This window comes from Tauraco erythrolophus, chromosome 1, assembly GCF_009769465.1.
Source record: "Tauraco erythrolophus isolate bTauEry1 chromosome 1, bTauEry1.pri, whole genome shotgun sequence".
Classification (NCBI taxonomy): Eukaryota; Metazoa; Chordata; class Aves; order Musophagiformes; family Musophagidae; genus Tauraco; species Tauraco erythrolophus.
This window is the reverse complement of record NC_141465.1, coordinates 55283433-55302232: the sequence shown is the minus strand read 5'-3', so window position 1 is coordinate 55302232 and position 18800 is coordinate 55283433. Positions and strand designations below refer to the sequence as shown.

General features: G+C 36.4%; 1 protein-coding gene across 1 annotated transcript in view; it reads right to left on the bottom strand.

Annotated features, from left to right (window-relative positions):
* PUDP (pseudouridine 5'-phosphatase) overlaps positions 1–18800 on the bottom strand; it is a 76594-nt gene that overhangs the window by 28943 nt on the left and 28851 nt on the right. The window contains exon 3 of the mRNA XM_086615640.1: positions 8905–9134. Within this exon, the coding sequence (XP_086471766.1) occupies positions 8905–9134 (230 nt within the window). The remainder of the gene's footprint in view (positions 1–8904; positions 9135–18800) is intronic.

The following is an 18800-nucleotide window of genomic DNA, read 5'->3' as shown; positions in this document are numbered from 1 at the left end:
TCGTGCCAAAAAAACAGACTCTTACAAATTCTTTACCACACAACAGAATAAGCAGAACCCTACCACGAATACCAGCTCTCTGAAAATTACCTACAACCACATATCCACAAAGATCAAGTAACTTCAAAAAAAAAAAAAAAAGCAGCAAATAAATGAACTCTCCCTTCTCCAGCCTTAGTGCATTAAAACAACACGTAGTTGACCTTAGTCTTTCAAAGGTTTCCAGAGGTCTCCCCATGACAATAATTTACAAAGCAGTAACCAAAAAATACTGCTAACAACACAATTCCTTGTTTCAGTCTTCATTCTATGCCCTGAAGCTGTTGAAAAACACTGTTATAACAATTTGAGGTGATTACAAATGTAACTTGAGATACCAACAGGATCAGTGCACTAGATCTTTTTGAAAGAGGATTTATCCATGCTTGCTATAACCCAAAAGACATAAAAAACATTTTTTTGTGAAAATTCTTGTTAATTAAAATCTAATTATTCAATGACTGCTGTTTGGCATCTCCAAAAAACGCTCAAGGTCTTGAAAGAAAGATAACTCAGTAAGCAATTTATCATAAAAGAAGGATTCCCCCCCCCTCTTTTTCACTACTTATCATGTATAATTAATATGTGATAATACCCATAATGAGTTCCCTAAAACAATTAGCAACACATCTCCAGTGACCTGCTAATCTGAATATAATGCTTTTAGAATTTGGAGGTGTACCAGTCTCTTTGTGCTTACAGACTCACCTCACGTAGAAGTAAAGAAGGCTGCAGAACATAATTTACTATTCTGCATCACATTTCATCAAGTCCCTTAGTAGCTACTTGATACATTATCAAGACAAATGTAAGGAAAAAAAAAATTATTCCTGCCTCCCACCCCCCAAGTAGGGCACCCCAAAGACTTAAGAATCAATTATAATCCTTCTTTTCTCTTCCAATCAGATACATTAAGTGAAAGCAAACCTTGACCAGGTTATTTTTCTGCACAGAATTTCAATGACTTTTTTCATCTCCATAAGACAAATATATCCATAAATAAACATGCACTGCAGTAACAAGGGCAATGTCTGGAACACCTAAGAGCTAAATTATTTTCAAGCCATGCAACATCTCATTTTTCTTCCACAAATATAACAAAGACTGCCAGCATGGTTGGGGGGGGGGAGTGCACACATGCAAGCACACATGCCTCAGGAGAAAAGGGAGAAAGAAAATCAACCATGTGAATATGATAATTGAAGACAAAACAAAACAAACAACTTTATAACTGTCTCCTTCCTTTAATTGTCTTGTACATATAAAATAGTGGCCTATTACGGATTTAGGGAAAAGGTACATGTATCTAGCAGATCTTCAGAAGTCCTGGACTGTTAGATGTGGTGAAATATTTCTCATTCGTCTCTCTGCAGCTCTGTCCATTTCATTTACAAAGCTGGAAGCTGAGCTTCAAAAACACAGGCTTCATCATCCAGCCTAGGAGACACAAGTAAGGGCTACATGCTTAGGCTATATAGAAGTTGAGGAAGGCGCAGGATTCAGCCAACAGACTGTCAAGCAGCATCTCACATAAAACATACATTCCACTACAGTGCTGTGATCTTTGCATCCCAAGCTGTAAGCTTCTAGCAGTATTTCAAGATGGAGATCTTAAACATAAAACTCTGCATTGTTCAATATCTACTTACTTTAAATTGCCTCATAGGTAATTTAAAGGTATAATTTATTCCTTTAAATTTCTCCAGTGTCTGTTTGAAATCAACGGCTTCTCCAGCAGGGGGAGGGGGAGCATAAAAAAAAGTTATGCTGTTTATTATTTTGCACTGCCCCACAGTAGCAAGAATTCAAGAGCTGGGAATTCGATAGCTACTGAAAACTCAAATCACAACTTGCTATCTAGGAGTAAGTCTTCAGTCACACTGCAGAGCAAGACGAGCAAAGGCTTTATGAATTCAGGAAAAAGTTCTAGTCAATAACCTTCCTGAGCAAACAGTTGGTGTACCATGAGGTAACCAGGACAATGCCCAAGGAAACCCAAAAACTAGAAGAGTGAACTCCTCAGGTTGAAGAGTGGTCAGAAAGCTATCTTCCTCAAGTTTTTGAGGAAGTATTCTACACAGTGGACCAGGTAAGGAAAATTCTCTTCTGATCTGCTTTAAAAAGAAAACAGAAGTCTCAGATTGCTGTTATGCTCTCTATGGAGTCAATTCTTCTTGGCATTTTAGGAATGCACTGGAACTACTTTTCCAATTAAGCTTTACAAAAGATTAACTGCAAGAGATGTTTAGTTCCTGAGAAATGCACACATGAAAGCAAAAACCTTGTTTCTCAAAAAACTATAAAGCCAGAAAGAGAGCTTCCTATTGAACTTGGAACCTCATCTTGATTAGAAGCAGGCAGGCAAGTGGAAATGTCCTGTGGTCAAATCAATAGATATACCTTTTCAGATTTCACTTCATATCCACTCTCAACACTTAAGGGTATGTCTGCATGGACCAACTAAACGAATATGGGTACACACAAATGATGCAACATACTTCATTCACCTCCCAATCGCCCCAGTAAAATCTGCCATATCTAATCTAAATTTGTTAAGGGAGTGAACTGTGGTTTTGTTGCAAACTAAAGCATGCTGTGCGTACATAGAAGCAGCAGTTTCAAGCTCTCGTGGGACTGAGCCAGTTGCTCACCAGTCCCATCACCTCCCAGGGTGCACCATCCCTACCACACAACACACTGCTGCCAAGGGAGAGTCTTCTCTGTGCTGTTTGGAAGCCAGCCACTGCACAGCACAGGATGTGAGACTAATGGGAATGCTGAGGGAGCACAGCCTTGCAGATAAGGGACTCCAACGGGGCACTCTGCACAAGCAGTGAGGAAATTATCTCAAAAAAAGCCGAACAAGAAAACATACACACCAGAAACACTCAAACATCCCAGACCTTCGGTCAGTGTACTAACTGCCTGGCACCAACAAAGCAGATGACACAGGAAGTTCTTTACTGCTCTAACCCATCAACTGCCTAATTTGAATTAATTAATGAATTGTAATTGCATCAGTACAGACAAAGAGAATGCCCAAATTCTGCTTTTTACCTGAAAACGCACCAGCAGCTGGAAAGAGTCGTGGAGCGACACTGAACCCTCTTCACGCAGAAAGGGGCCACTGGCACGTACTGTGCCTGCTTCTGCGCAGACAGCAGCCTATATGAGCAACACTCATCTGCTGCAGACTCCTCTTCATCCCTCCCGCTGACCACAGCCTAATGCTTTAAGTCAGGTGTGCTATGACCATTACCATTGCAGGCTGTACAAGTGGGAGAAGCAAACATCCAGCAATATGCTAAAATAACTGGTAAAAATTACGAGTCCAAGGAGATGAGATGGCAGAGCATGGGTAAATCAGAACGGTTTATATCATGAACAGCTGCTCAGAAGAGTGTTTCAGCTGAGGAAAAATTGAGAAAGGAGGCCTATTCAGAGGATGGTCTAGAGCCCAGGTTGAAGAGACAGCCATTGATGTAGGTCTGAACTAAGTTGAAAAACCTCTATGTATTTTTACATTTAATGCTTTTGTTATTTCTAAAATAAAACGCCTGATTTGTGAATTGTAAACATTCGGGAAAGAGTGCAAGTCAATTTATTTATAAAATGAAAAAGGGGTAGATTTATAATGAATAAAATATGTGATTTCAACAGCAGGGAATCCAATTTACAGCTTAATACACCACCTAGAACGGCTGCTCATGCTTTTTGTAATTTCTGTCTTATTTAAAGTACTCCTAATACATTCAACCTCCAGGTATATATAGGGAATAACAGAAACATTACTAATAAAATAACTTTTCTGAAAATCATAGTAAGTGAAATACATACACTACATGCATACGCTAAAAGTGATGCAGGTGAAAGGGGAAAAAAAAAGTAGAAAAAGAAAAAACAAATGGGGGGGGATAAGAAATAAATTAGATTTTAGCATCGTTTCTACCCAAGCTCACAATAATGATGTCATGTTAAGCGCTAAATCAGCCTTCTTCACCCTCTGTTTTCCTTGTACAATATAGACTAAAATTACAAAATGGTCATAATGTTCTGAATCTCTATTACTCTTTCACTACATCTTTTGTAGTTAAAAAGTTTCAGAAAATTTCTGTTTGAGCTTCTCTTTTCTATGACATAAAAAGTCCACTGAGACTCATAAATCCTAATGCCATTTAATCAGTCTGAAAAATTTTAATGAGCTCTCACTAGATTTGGTACAGAGATTATTCGTAACTATGGGATCAATTAATTAATTACAAATGGAAGAAACTGCAAAGAAATAATGTTTTAAATTAAGGTGATGATTTACATCACTTAGAACTTTTTAAATAGAACAGATTGACTCTTCGTAAGAGAGTTATGACCACTTGTATCACTACAATCTTTTCCTCTTTTAAAACAATGGATATAAATGGTATTTGTTTGTTTTAAAATTATACTAATAGTAGGGTCCTTTATTTTAGCGAAAAGCTATAGGCAAAACAACCAAAATGCTGGAAAGAAAGGCATTGAACTGCCACATCCTCAAGTAAGTAAATAACCAATTTATGTGTTTTTACTGTCATGAGCATAGAGGAAGTATGTATAAAGGCTTACATGGGAATGTCTGAAACCCTCTGAGTTAAAGCCATATTTGAAATAAATTTTGTAGCACAACACTTTTGTTACTGTGAAACAAAATTGCTTCAAGACAACTTTGAAAAGTTATATTTGAGATCTACATATCGTATAAACAAATACACACAGAAACACACAAACAGCAAGTAGACTAATATTCTAATATTTATAAATTCTAAAAGCATGATTTTAAATAATTTGAGCCCTTTAAACCATAATGGAACAGTAAAATATTGTTTAGTGAAAGCAGATTTGTTTGTTTATTTTTTTTCCAGATCAAATCAGTGAAGTGTATCACCGAATCCCAGGACGATTGAGGCTGGAAGGGACCTCTGGAGCTCATTTGGCCAAACCCTCCTTCTCAAGCAGGACTGCCTAGAACCTGTTGCCCAGGCCCATGTCCAGATGGCTTTTGAACATCTCAACATGGTAGACTCCACCACCTCTCTGGGCAACTTCTGCCAGCGCTCAGTCACCCTCACAGTAAAAAAGTGCTTCCTTGTGCTCAGACAGAGCCTCCTATGTTGGTTTGTGTCCATTGTCTCTGGTTCTGTCACTGAATACTACTGAAAAGAGCCTGTTTCTGTCTTCTTTACACTCTCCCTTCAGGTATTTATATACATTAATAAGATCCTCCTAAGCATTCTTTTCTGTTCATCAGCAAACTGCCCCATCAATCAGGTCATTTAAAGAAACATTAAACAGGACTGGACCCAGTATTGACCCCTACTTATAGGAGCGCTTCTTGTCTTTGACATCCCTTGGCATATATAGCTGAATTTACCAAATTTCACAGTAGTGTCATCAATGAAACTTCAACTGCAGCACATTTTAATGGTTTTCTTAAAAGGAATTCTCATTGAAAAAATTTAAAACATAGTAAAATACTAAGTAACTAATTCTAGAAAAACATGAAGCAACTTATTTTCCAAATTATGATCATATAAAGGTAGGAAAATAATAAAAAACCCCGAACAAAAATAATACTTTGAAAGATTTTTTCAATTGTCTAAATAAAACGTGAAAAAAACCCCCACAGTGTTTTGAACATTATGGCCTCAAATTTCTACAATGTTCAAACACATACTGTTTCTACATTTGTAGAGCTCCAGCTGGTTTTCTTACGAGTTGCATCTGTGTATTTAAGAGCAGAATTTGGCATATATTTAAAAACAAAAATAACTGAATTTTAGTAAAAGACAAAATTTCTAGTATTTAATCTGCAGATGACATTTCGGTTACCCGACCGATGTAATTAATCACTCATACTACAGTGCATTGTTACTAGTGTTGGAAGTTCCTATGAAACTTCGTGCATCACAAGATAGTAAGACCTAGGTTGAACTTGCTGGATGCATCTTGTTTGACATTCCTATGCTATGGTTTCATCATTATGCTTTTTAATTAACCAAAGACTGCAAAACAAAAAGTTAGCATTTAAGAAATTCCCAGATGGACAATTAGGATATCCTTCAATAATAGTAAAGAAGACATCATATCCATTTTTTTATCATTTTAGAACTGCCTACTTGTAGAAGTATGCCTGCACAGCAACACTCACAGCCTGTTATGCCAGTACAGCTAAATTCTGGATTTGGCCTTCTATGGCTACGTTGTATTTTTCGCTTTTCGCAGCGGTGAAGTTTTGAAGCAAATCTGACAGTCCTCAGTTACTAATAAGTAGTTTTGGTGTGTACTAGGTTGCTTTAGCAGGATGCTAAAGTGGAAGTCCTCTCCAGGTGCTTATCAAGCAATCTCCAATGCTTAAGCAGACAAAATTCCAAAGAACCTTATACATGTACCTTTCAGCTGGGGATCAGAGTAAACCTAATCCAACAGAAAACATTTAAATCACATACAGCACAGATGTATGGATCTAAGCAGCAAATACATTGCTCTAATAATCTGTTTCTCTTGAGTCCAATGACTTGCTTACGCTGACATTGCCTGTATCTCCTGATAATTCTGCTCCAAACTTGCATGTTATAGAAATCCAAACCCCCTCTATTAGTTCACCGCTTGGGACTAAACACTGCAGATGCCATCACTACACTGCAATTGGTCATGAATGTTTCAGATCGTTTTGCATGTACTGTTTTGATTTTCTTTTTCTTGAGAGTTCTGTGCTTGTGCTAAATTCCCACGCTTCGACATTTGTGACTTTTGTAGATGGAACAAAATTAAGTTCAGCTGAACTATATGCACTAAGGGAACTCTGAATGCTCTTAAACTTCTTATAAAGGAAAAGCATGGGTTCAAACATTTATGCCCTTCTTCAAAGAAAGGTTAAAGAAAATAACTATCAAAACTACACACTGAAATTTTGCCTTTCAAGTTTAAAATTTTTAAGTGTAATACAGATGCTATTATCTTCAAACACTTTTTCATTGTTAACACAGCTAAGGCTACTTACTGCTGAATAAATAAAAATACCTACAACACAGTGTCACTATTTTATTGGTTGTTGCTCGGTTTTGTTTTTTTTTAAATGATGTTGTCCTTTTTAATTATTACCACCTTGTGACTTTTCTGAAATAGACCTAAATAACCTAAGAGCTTTGGGAAAGCTGTCCTTCTGGATATTACTATTAGGGTCCTCATATGAAATAATGGTTTAATTTGTCATTAACACAGTTGATATTCAACTTCCTTAATTCAATACCAGTTATGAATCAGCTTTACATAAATTTTCAATACTTTATGCTCTTTTACTTTCAGAATTACAGAACACCTTACAGCCACACCTCCATCCAATTGAAAAGTATTCATTGCACATCTCTCATTTTGTTTCACAAAAAACACACCATACATTACAGGAACATACCCTGTTTTTTTTGTTCCCTGGACATATAGTTAAGCAAGAAAGAATAATTTTATATGAAAGCCAACAGTAAGCTGTGGTTTAAGCTTGTTTTCAACTCCCCTCTGACTCCCTCCAAAACCTTAGGTTGCTTCCCGACATTTGCTCTCAATTGAATATTAACAAGTTCAAAATTCACAACTACTTGACTCGAAGGTGAGATTTACAGCCTCGCTGCTCAGATTCATCAACATTTGCAATGTACCATACAAGGTCTACTCAGACAAGCACCTAACATGTCCATACAACCGCCATCCATGAACATGATCGCGTACATTTGGTGTATCCTTTCTGAACATCTAAGTTTCCCCATAAAACTGATGCATGTACACAGGATGTGAAGAGAATTTGCAACAGGAAAAAATCTCAAAACCAAAAACCAGTTTAGTTAACACTGTTCATAAACAGTGCATCAAACTTATTTCGCTTTGTATTCCCAGGCAACACAAATACCATTTAGACTCTAGGTGAGAACTTGAAGTATGAAAGGCTGAAGAACCTTAGATAATAACTCCGTATGTATTTGTGTAATCATTATTTCCTCAATAATCCTACTGAGAAAAAAAATAATCACAATCTAATCCATCTAAAGTTGTTCCTTAAAAATTAGTATAAAATGTATTTTTTTTCAGTAATGAAATCCCAAAACTTCAGAACTTATGTTCCACTCAGGACAGACAAGAAGTCAGAAAAATATTTTAAGGAGAAAGACAATTTAATTTAAAATTAAAGCAAAGACATTATTTTAACTATCTCTCAATTTATTTTTCAAATATTCTCCCTACAGATTTCTATTTCAGGGTCAAGTTTGGAAAGTTATATGTAAGAGAGAGAAACTAAACATCTCTGCTATGTGAGAAAGATTGCTCAAACAGATCGGATTTAAATCAGAAAATAAGAATTATGACCTCAGAGATTTAAAACGCAAGAGGAAAGAGATGGCTTAGGAAAAATATATGCCCTTTTTACAAACAAGTATCGTTACTGTTTAGACACTTAAGAGGTAAATCAGCCATGAATGTATGAAAAATAAACTGATCTATGTTTAAATAACTGTTTCCAAACTTTGAGTAGTGAAGTTGAGCTTGCAGATTTATGCATAGAGCGGAAAATCATTACACTTTCCTATTGCTGCACACTACCATGTAGTAAATCAGAGCAATCTGCATTACAGGCATTATATGCAGTGGAGGAAAAGGATGCTTTCCAACAATCTCTTGCTTCAACAGCATAAACATCTTTGAAAATAAAGGTTGCTGATTTTTAAAGTGTTCATATGAAATTTTAATCTAAGGATTTATCACATTAAATAATAAATAAATCCAAGTACAGCCCAAACAGAATATTCCTAACTTTTCAGTGAATTTGTTTCCTTCCCTTCTTACCTTCTCTGGAGGTGCTGGAGGGTGAAATCTCTTTGCACAAATGAGAAATGCATCAGGCTCTGGCTTGCCACACTTCACCTCTGGGTCATCGCCCAAAACAATATGATGAAAAAGACCAAAGAAGTCTTTGTGTCTGGCTGTTTTCATCTTAAATGTCACTTCAGCTGAGCTGGTGGCAACAGCCATAGGTATGCTGTGTTTGTGCAAATGACGGATCAGCTTATCAACCCCTGCAAGACAAATATATACATTTTATTTTATATATATGCATATATATAGGTATATGTATTAATATTTATACCTACTTACAATACATTTAACATTATTTCAACAATGTTGTCTTACTGAATACAACAACCTATTTCAATCAGTTAGTGTAGAGGAAAATTCTTGCTATATCTGAAATGTTCCTTCTCCACACAAAAATCATGGAATATTCCTCAAGGTATATACTTGTTCTGTTGACGCTTTTCTCAAAAGATGTCAAAAATGGGTTCAACAACATCGCATAAGTGCACTCACTAGAAGTTCATTAAGCAACATCCCCAACATTATGTATGTTTATTATTTCAACCTCTCTGTAAATGAGAGAAAAGCACACAGGAGAACATTTTCTTTTATACAGAGTTATGCTCCTAGGGAAAAAAAAAAAAAAAATCAAAGTCAAAGAAATATACTCTTCTTACTGAATGGTATAGTTTTAATTTCTGAAGCAGGTATCCAACTGGCTTAAACCAGCCCTTAAGAGAGCTCAGTTTCTCTCTTCTGCAGTTACTAAAGCAAGTAACCCTGGGCAGAGGAGGGGAGCTGTCAGTCACAGTTGTTAATACCAGAGCTTTATCAATTGATGCCGTGAACCCAGAGTAATGAACACCTCAAGCCTAATAGGTAGAAACTTCAATCTGATCCAGTCTTCTAGGGAAGGTTAATGCAGGCAACAGAGAAAACACAGCAGTCTGTGTAAGAGGAGAAACATTCTTCATTATTCAGTGCAAGTTTTGAGTTTCCTATGCAGAGATTTCAATGCTTCATTGCTGAAGCATTCTAAATGCTGGATACCTCTCCTAGACAAAATAATTACCAGTGTCTAATGGAGAACAAGAGTGGACATCTGGTTTTTACCAATTCACAAGAGAAAATCCCTCCATATCTGTAAAATCATTGCAGCTCTGCTTCTTGGCATGAATCCAAACCATGAAGCACAAAGGATATTAGTTACAGGTAGATAAGTCTCCATTTTGGCTGTTGGAACCAATTTGAGAACAATCCATTGTTTGCACCTTCCAACTGCATGAATTCTTATCCTACTTCCATGCCTGGCTATACTAAAGTAATCTTATTCCCCTCCTCCTGATTCACTGTCATACTTATGTCTACTCCTTCAAAACGTTTCTACTCCCCATGTCCATTTAATTATTTCCTTTGCCACCCCAGAATCTCTGATTTGCATTTCCCAGGTGATCCAGGCTTTCTGCTCCATTGCTCCATTTTAACAATTCTATAAACAATAATCTTGTCTACAATACATTTTTCCCCAAGTATAGACATATGCTCAACTTCGAGAAGTTATAATTACTACTGAATTAACTAACCCATGTATCTGGAAATACGATCTGTAGATGTGGCTCTCTGCAGATTTCTTCTCTCTTCTCTAGAATCTAATCAATCAATTAATAACTGACATTTCCAACTCCATGCTTGTACTTGAAGACAGCTTTTACATTATAAATACATGCACTTCAGTGATGTTAGATTTCCAGCTGGACAGAAATAACAAGTGTTATTCCTCCTCTAATGTCATTGCATCACCCATTTAAAAGCCTTCCTATGCCCCCTTAAATAGTTATACTAATAACAAGCAAGTGCATTTTTTTCCCAAATGATGCTACTCTGCCCTTTCGTATTCAATTCCATTGGAATTCCAATACGATGCTACATACAAGTTAACTTTTTATTCCAGAGATTATGTCTTCATTCTGAAATATGTGAAGCAAGTCCACATTAATTAATGGAAGTACTAAGATCTCTTAATATAAAGCAGTAGCCTAAATGTCCCTTTTTTAAAATAAAACGCATTCAAAGGAATGTATTCTAAATAATCTGCAATATTTAGCAAGGCTTGCATATTGCGTGTGTAGTAATATAAAGAAGTAGTTTAAAGATTACACAAGTAAGAAGACTTTTCCTATCTCCTATGCCCTTGCTATGATATAGTTAGATTTCTCTAAAGCTGTGCTCTTTTCAAATAGCTAATTTTCTTCAGTCCCACTGCATCACAGCTTCAGTTGATCTGTCACAGAATATGTTTAGTCTACGTTTCTATTTGAGGTAGCCAGCCACAGAAAAGCACTGTTACAGAAAGGTTATTTCTTCAGGGTTCTCTCTTCTATTCCCCCAGCACATGTCATGATTTTGCTGTGTAAATATGTTTGTGTGTGTGTGTTTGTATTTACCTCCTCTTTTTGGTTTCCCTCACTACAAAGGAGCTAAAATGTAGCTGTCCCTATTAGCTCCAGAGAATAGAGATTTAAATTATTCAGAAAATGCACTTTAATAAAAATATGACATTAAAAAAATATTATTTATATATGTGTAAACATAGGAAGATAGATTAGAAAACAAAACACAAGGGAAAAATCAGCTGCATGGAAAAAAATTAAATTGCATATGGAAGAATAGCTAGCACAACTTAAATAGCTCAGGACAGTAGCAGTTGAAAAATATTTTCATTCCAGGTTTGTTATTTCTTGGTAAAAGTAATAGATCAAGAAAATCAATTTTTGTTTGCATCAATTACCATCAGTACAGCTCTGACACTTTGCCACTACATCAAATTACTGACACAATTATTGTACTAATTCAGTATATAATTCTTCATTAGGAAGATAATATGCTTCTTAGTATCTTTCTTGTGTTTTTTTTTTTTTACAGAAAATGTCACCAGAAGGGAAAGTGGGGAACTGCTTTAAAGATCTGTAAGAAACTTCCCTTGGCATACGCTTTGCCTTATAACCCCTATAGCTACACAAATTTTTCAATCGAATGAAACTTCAGTTACATCAAAACCGACTAATTAAAAACTCAATGGTTATGGAGAAGTATGGTGAAAATTCCTGTGAACTCACTAACTTCCAACTTACTTATAGTTACCATGTAAGGGATCGAGGCCAATCCATCACAGTGAGACCTATCTGCTAGGTTTCCTGGGACCATCCTCCACCCCTCCTACTGAAAGCTTAGCCACATGCAGCGAGTTCATAGTTTTTTTGTTTTGTTTTGTTTTGATTTTTTTGTTTGGTTTTTTTTTCTCTCTTTTAGCATCTTTAATTAAAAACAAAAAATAAAGAAAGATCAAAAGAACACAAAAGCTTACTATATTCTAAATGTAACAGTTAAACACCAGTGATGACTGGAAAGAAAAATAGGTGAAAAGAATTGTAAGCTTTGTAAGCTGAGTTTAGTTACAGAAGCCAAAAAAGAAGAAAGACCAACTTTAAATGTCAGCATCTTTAAAACCTGATTAATCACAAATGTCTACGAAATTAACAACATTGGGAAAAGAAAAAGAAAAGTAACTAAACCAACAGAAAGACGTTATTTCTTCTGAGACCATAGACACATTTCAAAGGAACAGATAAGCACTTTTGTTCTGAAAGTTGCAGAAAAACTTTTTTTTATATATATATATACACACATATAAAATTATTTTTATTTAAAGGCAGTATTATTTCTCCATTAGATGGTCAATGTGCTGTTTATTCTCTTTAGATTCAGCTGAAACCACGGTGACTAATACATTGGATCAACTGACAAACTAAAATTAAGACTTATACCGAACAACAAAACCCTTGGGCTAACTGTCACATTTTCCTTTCAATTGACTAATACAAACATGTACAGTAATAGTTCAAGAAACCAAATAATGCTAAGTTAAAATGATCTAACGATAGTCCCTATCTAATTATTTATATGCTATTACAACACTGTTCTCTACATGATTTTTTTTTCAGTTATCACATTGTATAATCAAATGGCATTATTCATTATGAAGTGAAAATTAACAAGACATAAATCCTGAGAGCTAATTCAAATTGATGAAAAACAAAGGGAATTTCTTTTCCTTTTAACTTTATACAAACATGAGCTCTGTGGAATTACAGAATACTTCAGAACTGTGAAGAACAAATATATTTTTGCTATGTTTTATTTGATATACTTTCAAATTTCTGTACCATCTCTTTTGTTGTGTTTGTCTACCACTGAAAGGAACACTCAACTTACATCCCTTCTGGAACTCCAGATTCAGACCTATTTCTTGTGAAATGCCTCCAGACAAATAACGACATAACATAGAGCTCTTCTATTTTCTTCTAATATTAAGTCTCCAACCAAAACTTCTGTCTTACAAAGCATTTTTTATTTCTCTCTTTTCCTAAAGTGAAATTTCTATGAACATGTTATAGTAGACTATAAGAACGCTTTTCAAGATAGAAAAGAAAGTGATCTCCATCATAAACTGGGCAAACATATAAGACAGAAAGGAGGATTATTCATGCCGTTTCAGCACTGAACCACAATTTCAGTTTCCTCTGTGCACCGGTTGAAGGATGTCTGGTGTTCATGTTTCTGCTTACAGTCAATTCAGTTGAAGGCATAACTACACCATCAGGTAGACAACTACACACTAAGCTCTATCAGTACCTTAACCTGAAAAATCCACTGTTTGATAGTTTCATAAGCACGGACAAAGTCCTACAGTCTTATGGCTTCAGGAATACAGCTGGCTTGTGTACCACCAGCACAGAGTGCAGGAACAAAGTCACAAAAATGTCCAGGCCTACAGAGACAGTCCCATTGTCTTTTCTCATGTGTGTTTCAATCCTAAAAAGATGAACACATGCTATGTAAGAAAAAGATGAACGGCAGGAAGATAAGGCCTTCTCTTAAGTAAAAGCATACATTTTAAACAGGACTACAAGAAGTTAGTATCCTGAAATTTACAAGTTAGCTTTTATGAAAGTTAAGCTTCAAAATTGCATTACAGGAGCTCCTACCTATCTGAGAATGCCTCAAATAAACAAACGGTAGCATTTTCAGTGGCAAATCGTTTCATGAACATCACAGTGTACCACACATCATACACATTAACACCTTATACTCTTCCAAATGAGTGTTGTCCTTATTCAAATAATTACAGTGCTGGACATCTAATAATCAGAGAAACAGTATAATGTAGGATTACTTTAGTTCAAGATAGTAAATAATGAAAAACAACCCCACAAAACAAGCAAAACACCATAAATACAGCATATTCCTTATACTTATTAAATGCAAGCGTCAAGAGGCCAATGAAATGAGGTTATATTGTGGAGTTTCCACAGATTCTGCCTGCTCATTTTCACAGTCAAGGGGAAGTTCAAGCTAAACTATTACAGAAAGCTAAAGGCTACATGTATAGAAGTGAGAAAAGGTTTAGATAGACTTCAAATGATTATTTTGTGTCTTCCTCTTCATAGTTGCTTTTTCAGAAGGCAAATATGTGAACTCAAAAAAAAATCCCACTCAGAATAGCAAATGGGTACTTCAAAACTGATACGAAGATGACTTTCTATGCCTCAAAGCTTCTCCACAGTCCAGTTAGTTTAATGAAAGATATTAGTTCTCATTTAAAACCTTCTCTCACATAGGCCTTAAATCATTATGATTATAGTAACATTACTGCTATCCACAACTGCTGTGTATCCTTTGACATAGTTTTGGGGACTACAGAAATACTTTAGAAAAAACGAGTTATTTAGGACACTTACTCAATTGTCTTATTGCCCTTCCCAGCAAGTTAATGGTTATTTGATCATTTATCCAGTTAAATTCATGTGCTGTTCTTATTTTTGTCTGTATTTTGTAATCACAATATGTAATTTGGTCTCCCGTTAATTTAATTGTTGAAAAGATTTTAATTCTCCTTACTTCAATAAACTGTACAGGTCACTCTCATTTGAAAAATTAATCATGAGTACTATTAGTCACATTTATTTATTGTCAATTTTAATTATAAGCCAAAGGAATGACTTTCTAAACTTTTTGATATGTGCTGCTTTGAAAAATGGGGTGGAGTATTGAAATATGCCACGAAGTTCTTTTTAATGGAGAAAAAAAATTATATTTCATGGGAAACTAAAACTTTTCCTATGTCTATTTTATTTTATCTACAGATGCTTGAATTTTCTTGGACTTTTTTTTTTTAAATCTGAGCTTCTTATTCTCTTCCAAAAAATATTCTTTTTGGATCACATTTGACCAGTCTGTTAATCTACTACCTCTTTTAACCTGCTTCCCGTTTTCTTCACCAGTGTATGTATATGTTTTGTTTCTCTTTCCCTACCACACTTTTGGAGCTCATCTACACTATATAGCCAGTGCTAATTGTCCTGGTTTTAGCTGGGACAGAGTTAGCTCTTCTTTTTAGCAGCTAGAAGAGCTCCGTGTTTTGGTTTTACTCAGAGGCTTGCTCTGAGAAGAATGCTGATAGCAAGTTGATGTTTGTGGTTGGACGTGAAATTCCAAGGACTTTTCAGTGTGCCGGAGTGCAGAAGCACGGTGGAATAAGGGGGGAGCATAGCCGGGACAAGGGGACACGATTCCCCTTGTGATTTGTGGTGGAACTTAAGACTGAGGGCCAAACTGGCCAATTAGTATTCCATATCATGCAGCGTCATGCCCAGTATAAAAGTGAGGGACAGCCAGGAAGAAGGGCTTTTGTGCTTTGGCTCTTTCGCCGCTTTTGCTCTTTTGCGCTTGCTGCGCTTTTGCTCTATTGCCTTTTTTCTCTCTCTCTCCCAGTACTCCCACTCTCGGAATACTCTCTCTCTCTCTCTCTCTGCCCCTCTCTATTTCGGGGCCTCGCGTTCATCCGGGATTGCAGCTTCGGGACGAGACGGGCTGCGGATAAGAGGGGGTGGTGAGCATCTACCCTGTGTATTAAATCATCTGTATTAAATTGTTCTTATCTCAACCCACGGGTTTCCCGTTTCTCCTTTAATTCTCTCCCTCATTCCTGGGGTGGGGGAGGGGGAGTCAACGACTCGGGGGGGGGGGGGGGGGGGGGTGGTTTGGTTGCTGGAGCGGCCTAACCCACAACATAATATAACTATACTTGCTAAGTCTTGTAGCTGAGATGCAGCATGTTCTGCAGAAGAAACAACATGGCTACAGGCTTTTTTAGAGAATGCTGTCTTGATCAACAGACTTTTGGCCTGTGCACTGACATTTTTGTTGGAAGAACTATAATGGTCACCAAGTGCTTTCTTCACATAACTCACACACAAATTATGAGCCCAAATACATCTCCACACTCTTTTTGCTGACTGTCAGCACTCCCTCTAAGAAGTTTTTAATATACATCCATCACAAGTGTTGCTCCTCATTCACTGCCGCGTAGATACAGTTAGCTTTCTACTCACACTAACAGCATGAGAACAGAGGACTCCTGACCTCTGGGGCACAGAAATCAAGGCTCTTTAGAGATCCATATTCAAGTCCACTTCGTTTTGCTGTAACGTTACACAAAACAAGCTGTCTGAGAGTGTTCAATGTGTATTTGGAAGAAAAGATTTACCACTGAGAAAAAGACTAAAGGAAATCAGAGTGCTCCATGCATTGTTTAAATTAACTGTGTATGCATTATGCATGTCTTGTATGATTTATGTCCAGTTGTGCACAAACGGAAACCTTAAGGATAAATATAGCCTCTATATGAAAAGACTGCTCCTCTTTTTCAGAATCATTACAGTTCTGACACTGAATGTGATATCAGACCAAACTTGAAGCTCTTCAAGATATCATCACTTTCATTAATGAAAGAAAAGCTAACATTACCCCTCAGAGCTTTTTCAAGTTGATTAGACTTCTAGCCAATTAGATGATAATTCTTTAAGTTCATAAAAGTTTTTACTATAGAATCAATAGTAAAAACTTCAGCAGCCTCTGAAGACTAAAAGCATGCAACAAAAAAAAATAATAAATAATGTCATGTAGAACAAGAAGCAGCTGTCTGTTCACTTAAGTCGCAAACTGATTAAAAAGTATTTTTTATGTAGTCTGGTGTGCTACAACAGTTGCAAGCCCATCAGTACAGCACTATTCATTATCTACCCTTGCTCTCAATCCTCAAGTGAAGTCAGCATCGCTGCTGTGAAGGTGACAGTGTGACAGAGGTGAGGCTATCCACCACTTGGTGTAATTGCCATGAATCTGATGAGACTATAGAAATGTAACTCTCAGATCCACCTATTTCTTTTTTGTTCTGAGATATAAAAAATGCTATCTGCAATGGTATGTTATCTTTTCACTGAGCTACAAAAGTGGAGGTAGAAACTAATAACTTACTTCCCAGTTTAGAAAGTAATTGGCTATTAACAAAGAATTCTATCTTCTCACCTTATTACTCTCTAAAACATCACCAAAGATCCTTCTGGTAGCAGAGACTCCCTGTTCACCAAATCGATAATCTTGTTTTAGTCTGAACATACTGACACATGCATAGCCATGGAAAAAATATAGGTACTAAATTTTACACAGTTCAGAACCTCTGTCAAACGTGTCGCTGACTTCCTGGTAAAAACATTTTTGGGTTGCAATCCTTTAGCACTTAATGCAAAGGCCAAATGTTTGAAATCAGCCAAAGAGACAGCATCATTCCGAGTTTGCAGCTAATTGACTGATCTCTAGGGGTTACAGGCTCACTGAGCCCAGCACGGACTCACTAGAGTTTCCTACCATTAAAACAATAATAGCAAAGAAAAGAAAAGATAACATGGTAGGAAGTCTGTTTAACTGTTAAGGGCACAACATGAATCAAGGACACAATAGCTAAGTGAAGCAGACTGTTGGTTGAATAGAACTGTTCAAGAAAAATATATATACGACTTTAGAGTGAGCTGCCATTGGAACTTGAACTGTTTATCTGTCTTCTTTTTGTGATTTCTGATTGGCTTCATTTGGTACTAAAACTGAGCTATGAAATGACCTCCTTATGTCTGCAAGAGACAGTCAACTGTACTTGAATCGAAAAATAGTTTGCACATCATATTCTGCACTGGTTGAAGAGGAGCTGCAACAAAGAAATCCCAGTTATCATGAAAATGACCCAGGAATGGAAAATCTCTTAAAGGTATACACAATCACACAGCCCTTAAGGATCTGTGCTTGCGATGATGATGAGCCAAAAAACAGAGAATGCTATGAAAGAATGGCATTAATTTCATAACCCTGACATGATTATACTAACTGTTGGCAGCAGTGTAACCTGGAGTTGGGTTTTTCTGTCTCTGTGTATATTCTAGGTTTATGTTAAGCAAAAGCTCACCTATACATGTACAGGTAAACATACAAATGCATGGTTTTCTTTTGTTCTACTTGTCACTCCTTATTCTTCTTATGATCCACTTTTTTGCAACACAGTGCAGCACTTGCAGAAACAGAAAGCCTACTGTGTTTACGCTTGCAGATAACAATGTCTGTATTCTGACAGAAATATTTAGAAAAGCAGCACAAGTGGCAGCCCTGTCATTTTGTCAGTGTTGTCCTGGATTAATTCTTTTCTCCACTGAATCAAAACTAGCCTTGCCTAAGATTCTTTCAAAACTAAAAATAAATCTAACCATGAAAAACTCTCAAATATTTATCAGAAAATTCCATATTAGAAACAGATATATGCTCTTCACAGATGAAATCTGTATTTTGACCATAGCCTGACGTATTGAAGCCTGTCAGTCAGTTCAGCCATATTGAAATAGTCAAAATTCTGTCTTCAACCACTAATGTCTCAGAACTGTTGTACATTAAGTGGTATGGCTGTGATATAGTCTGTCAGGCAAAGAACTGCTTTGACAATTGTA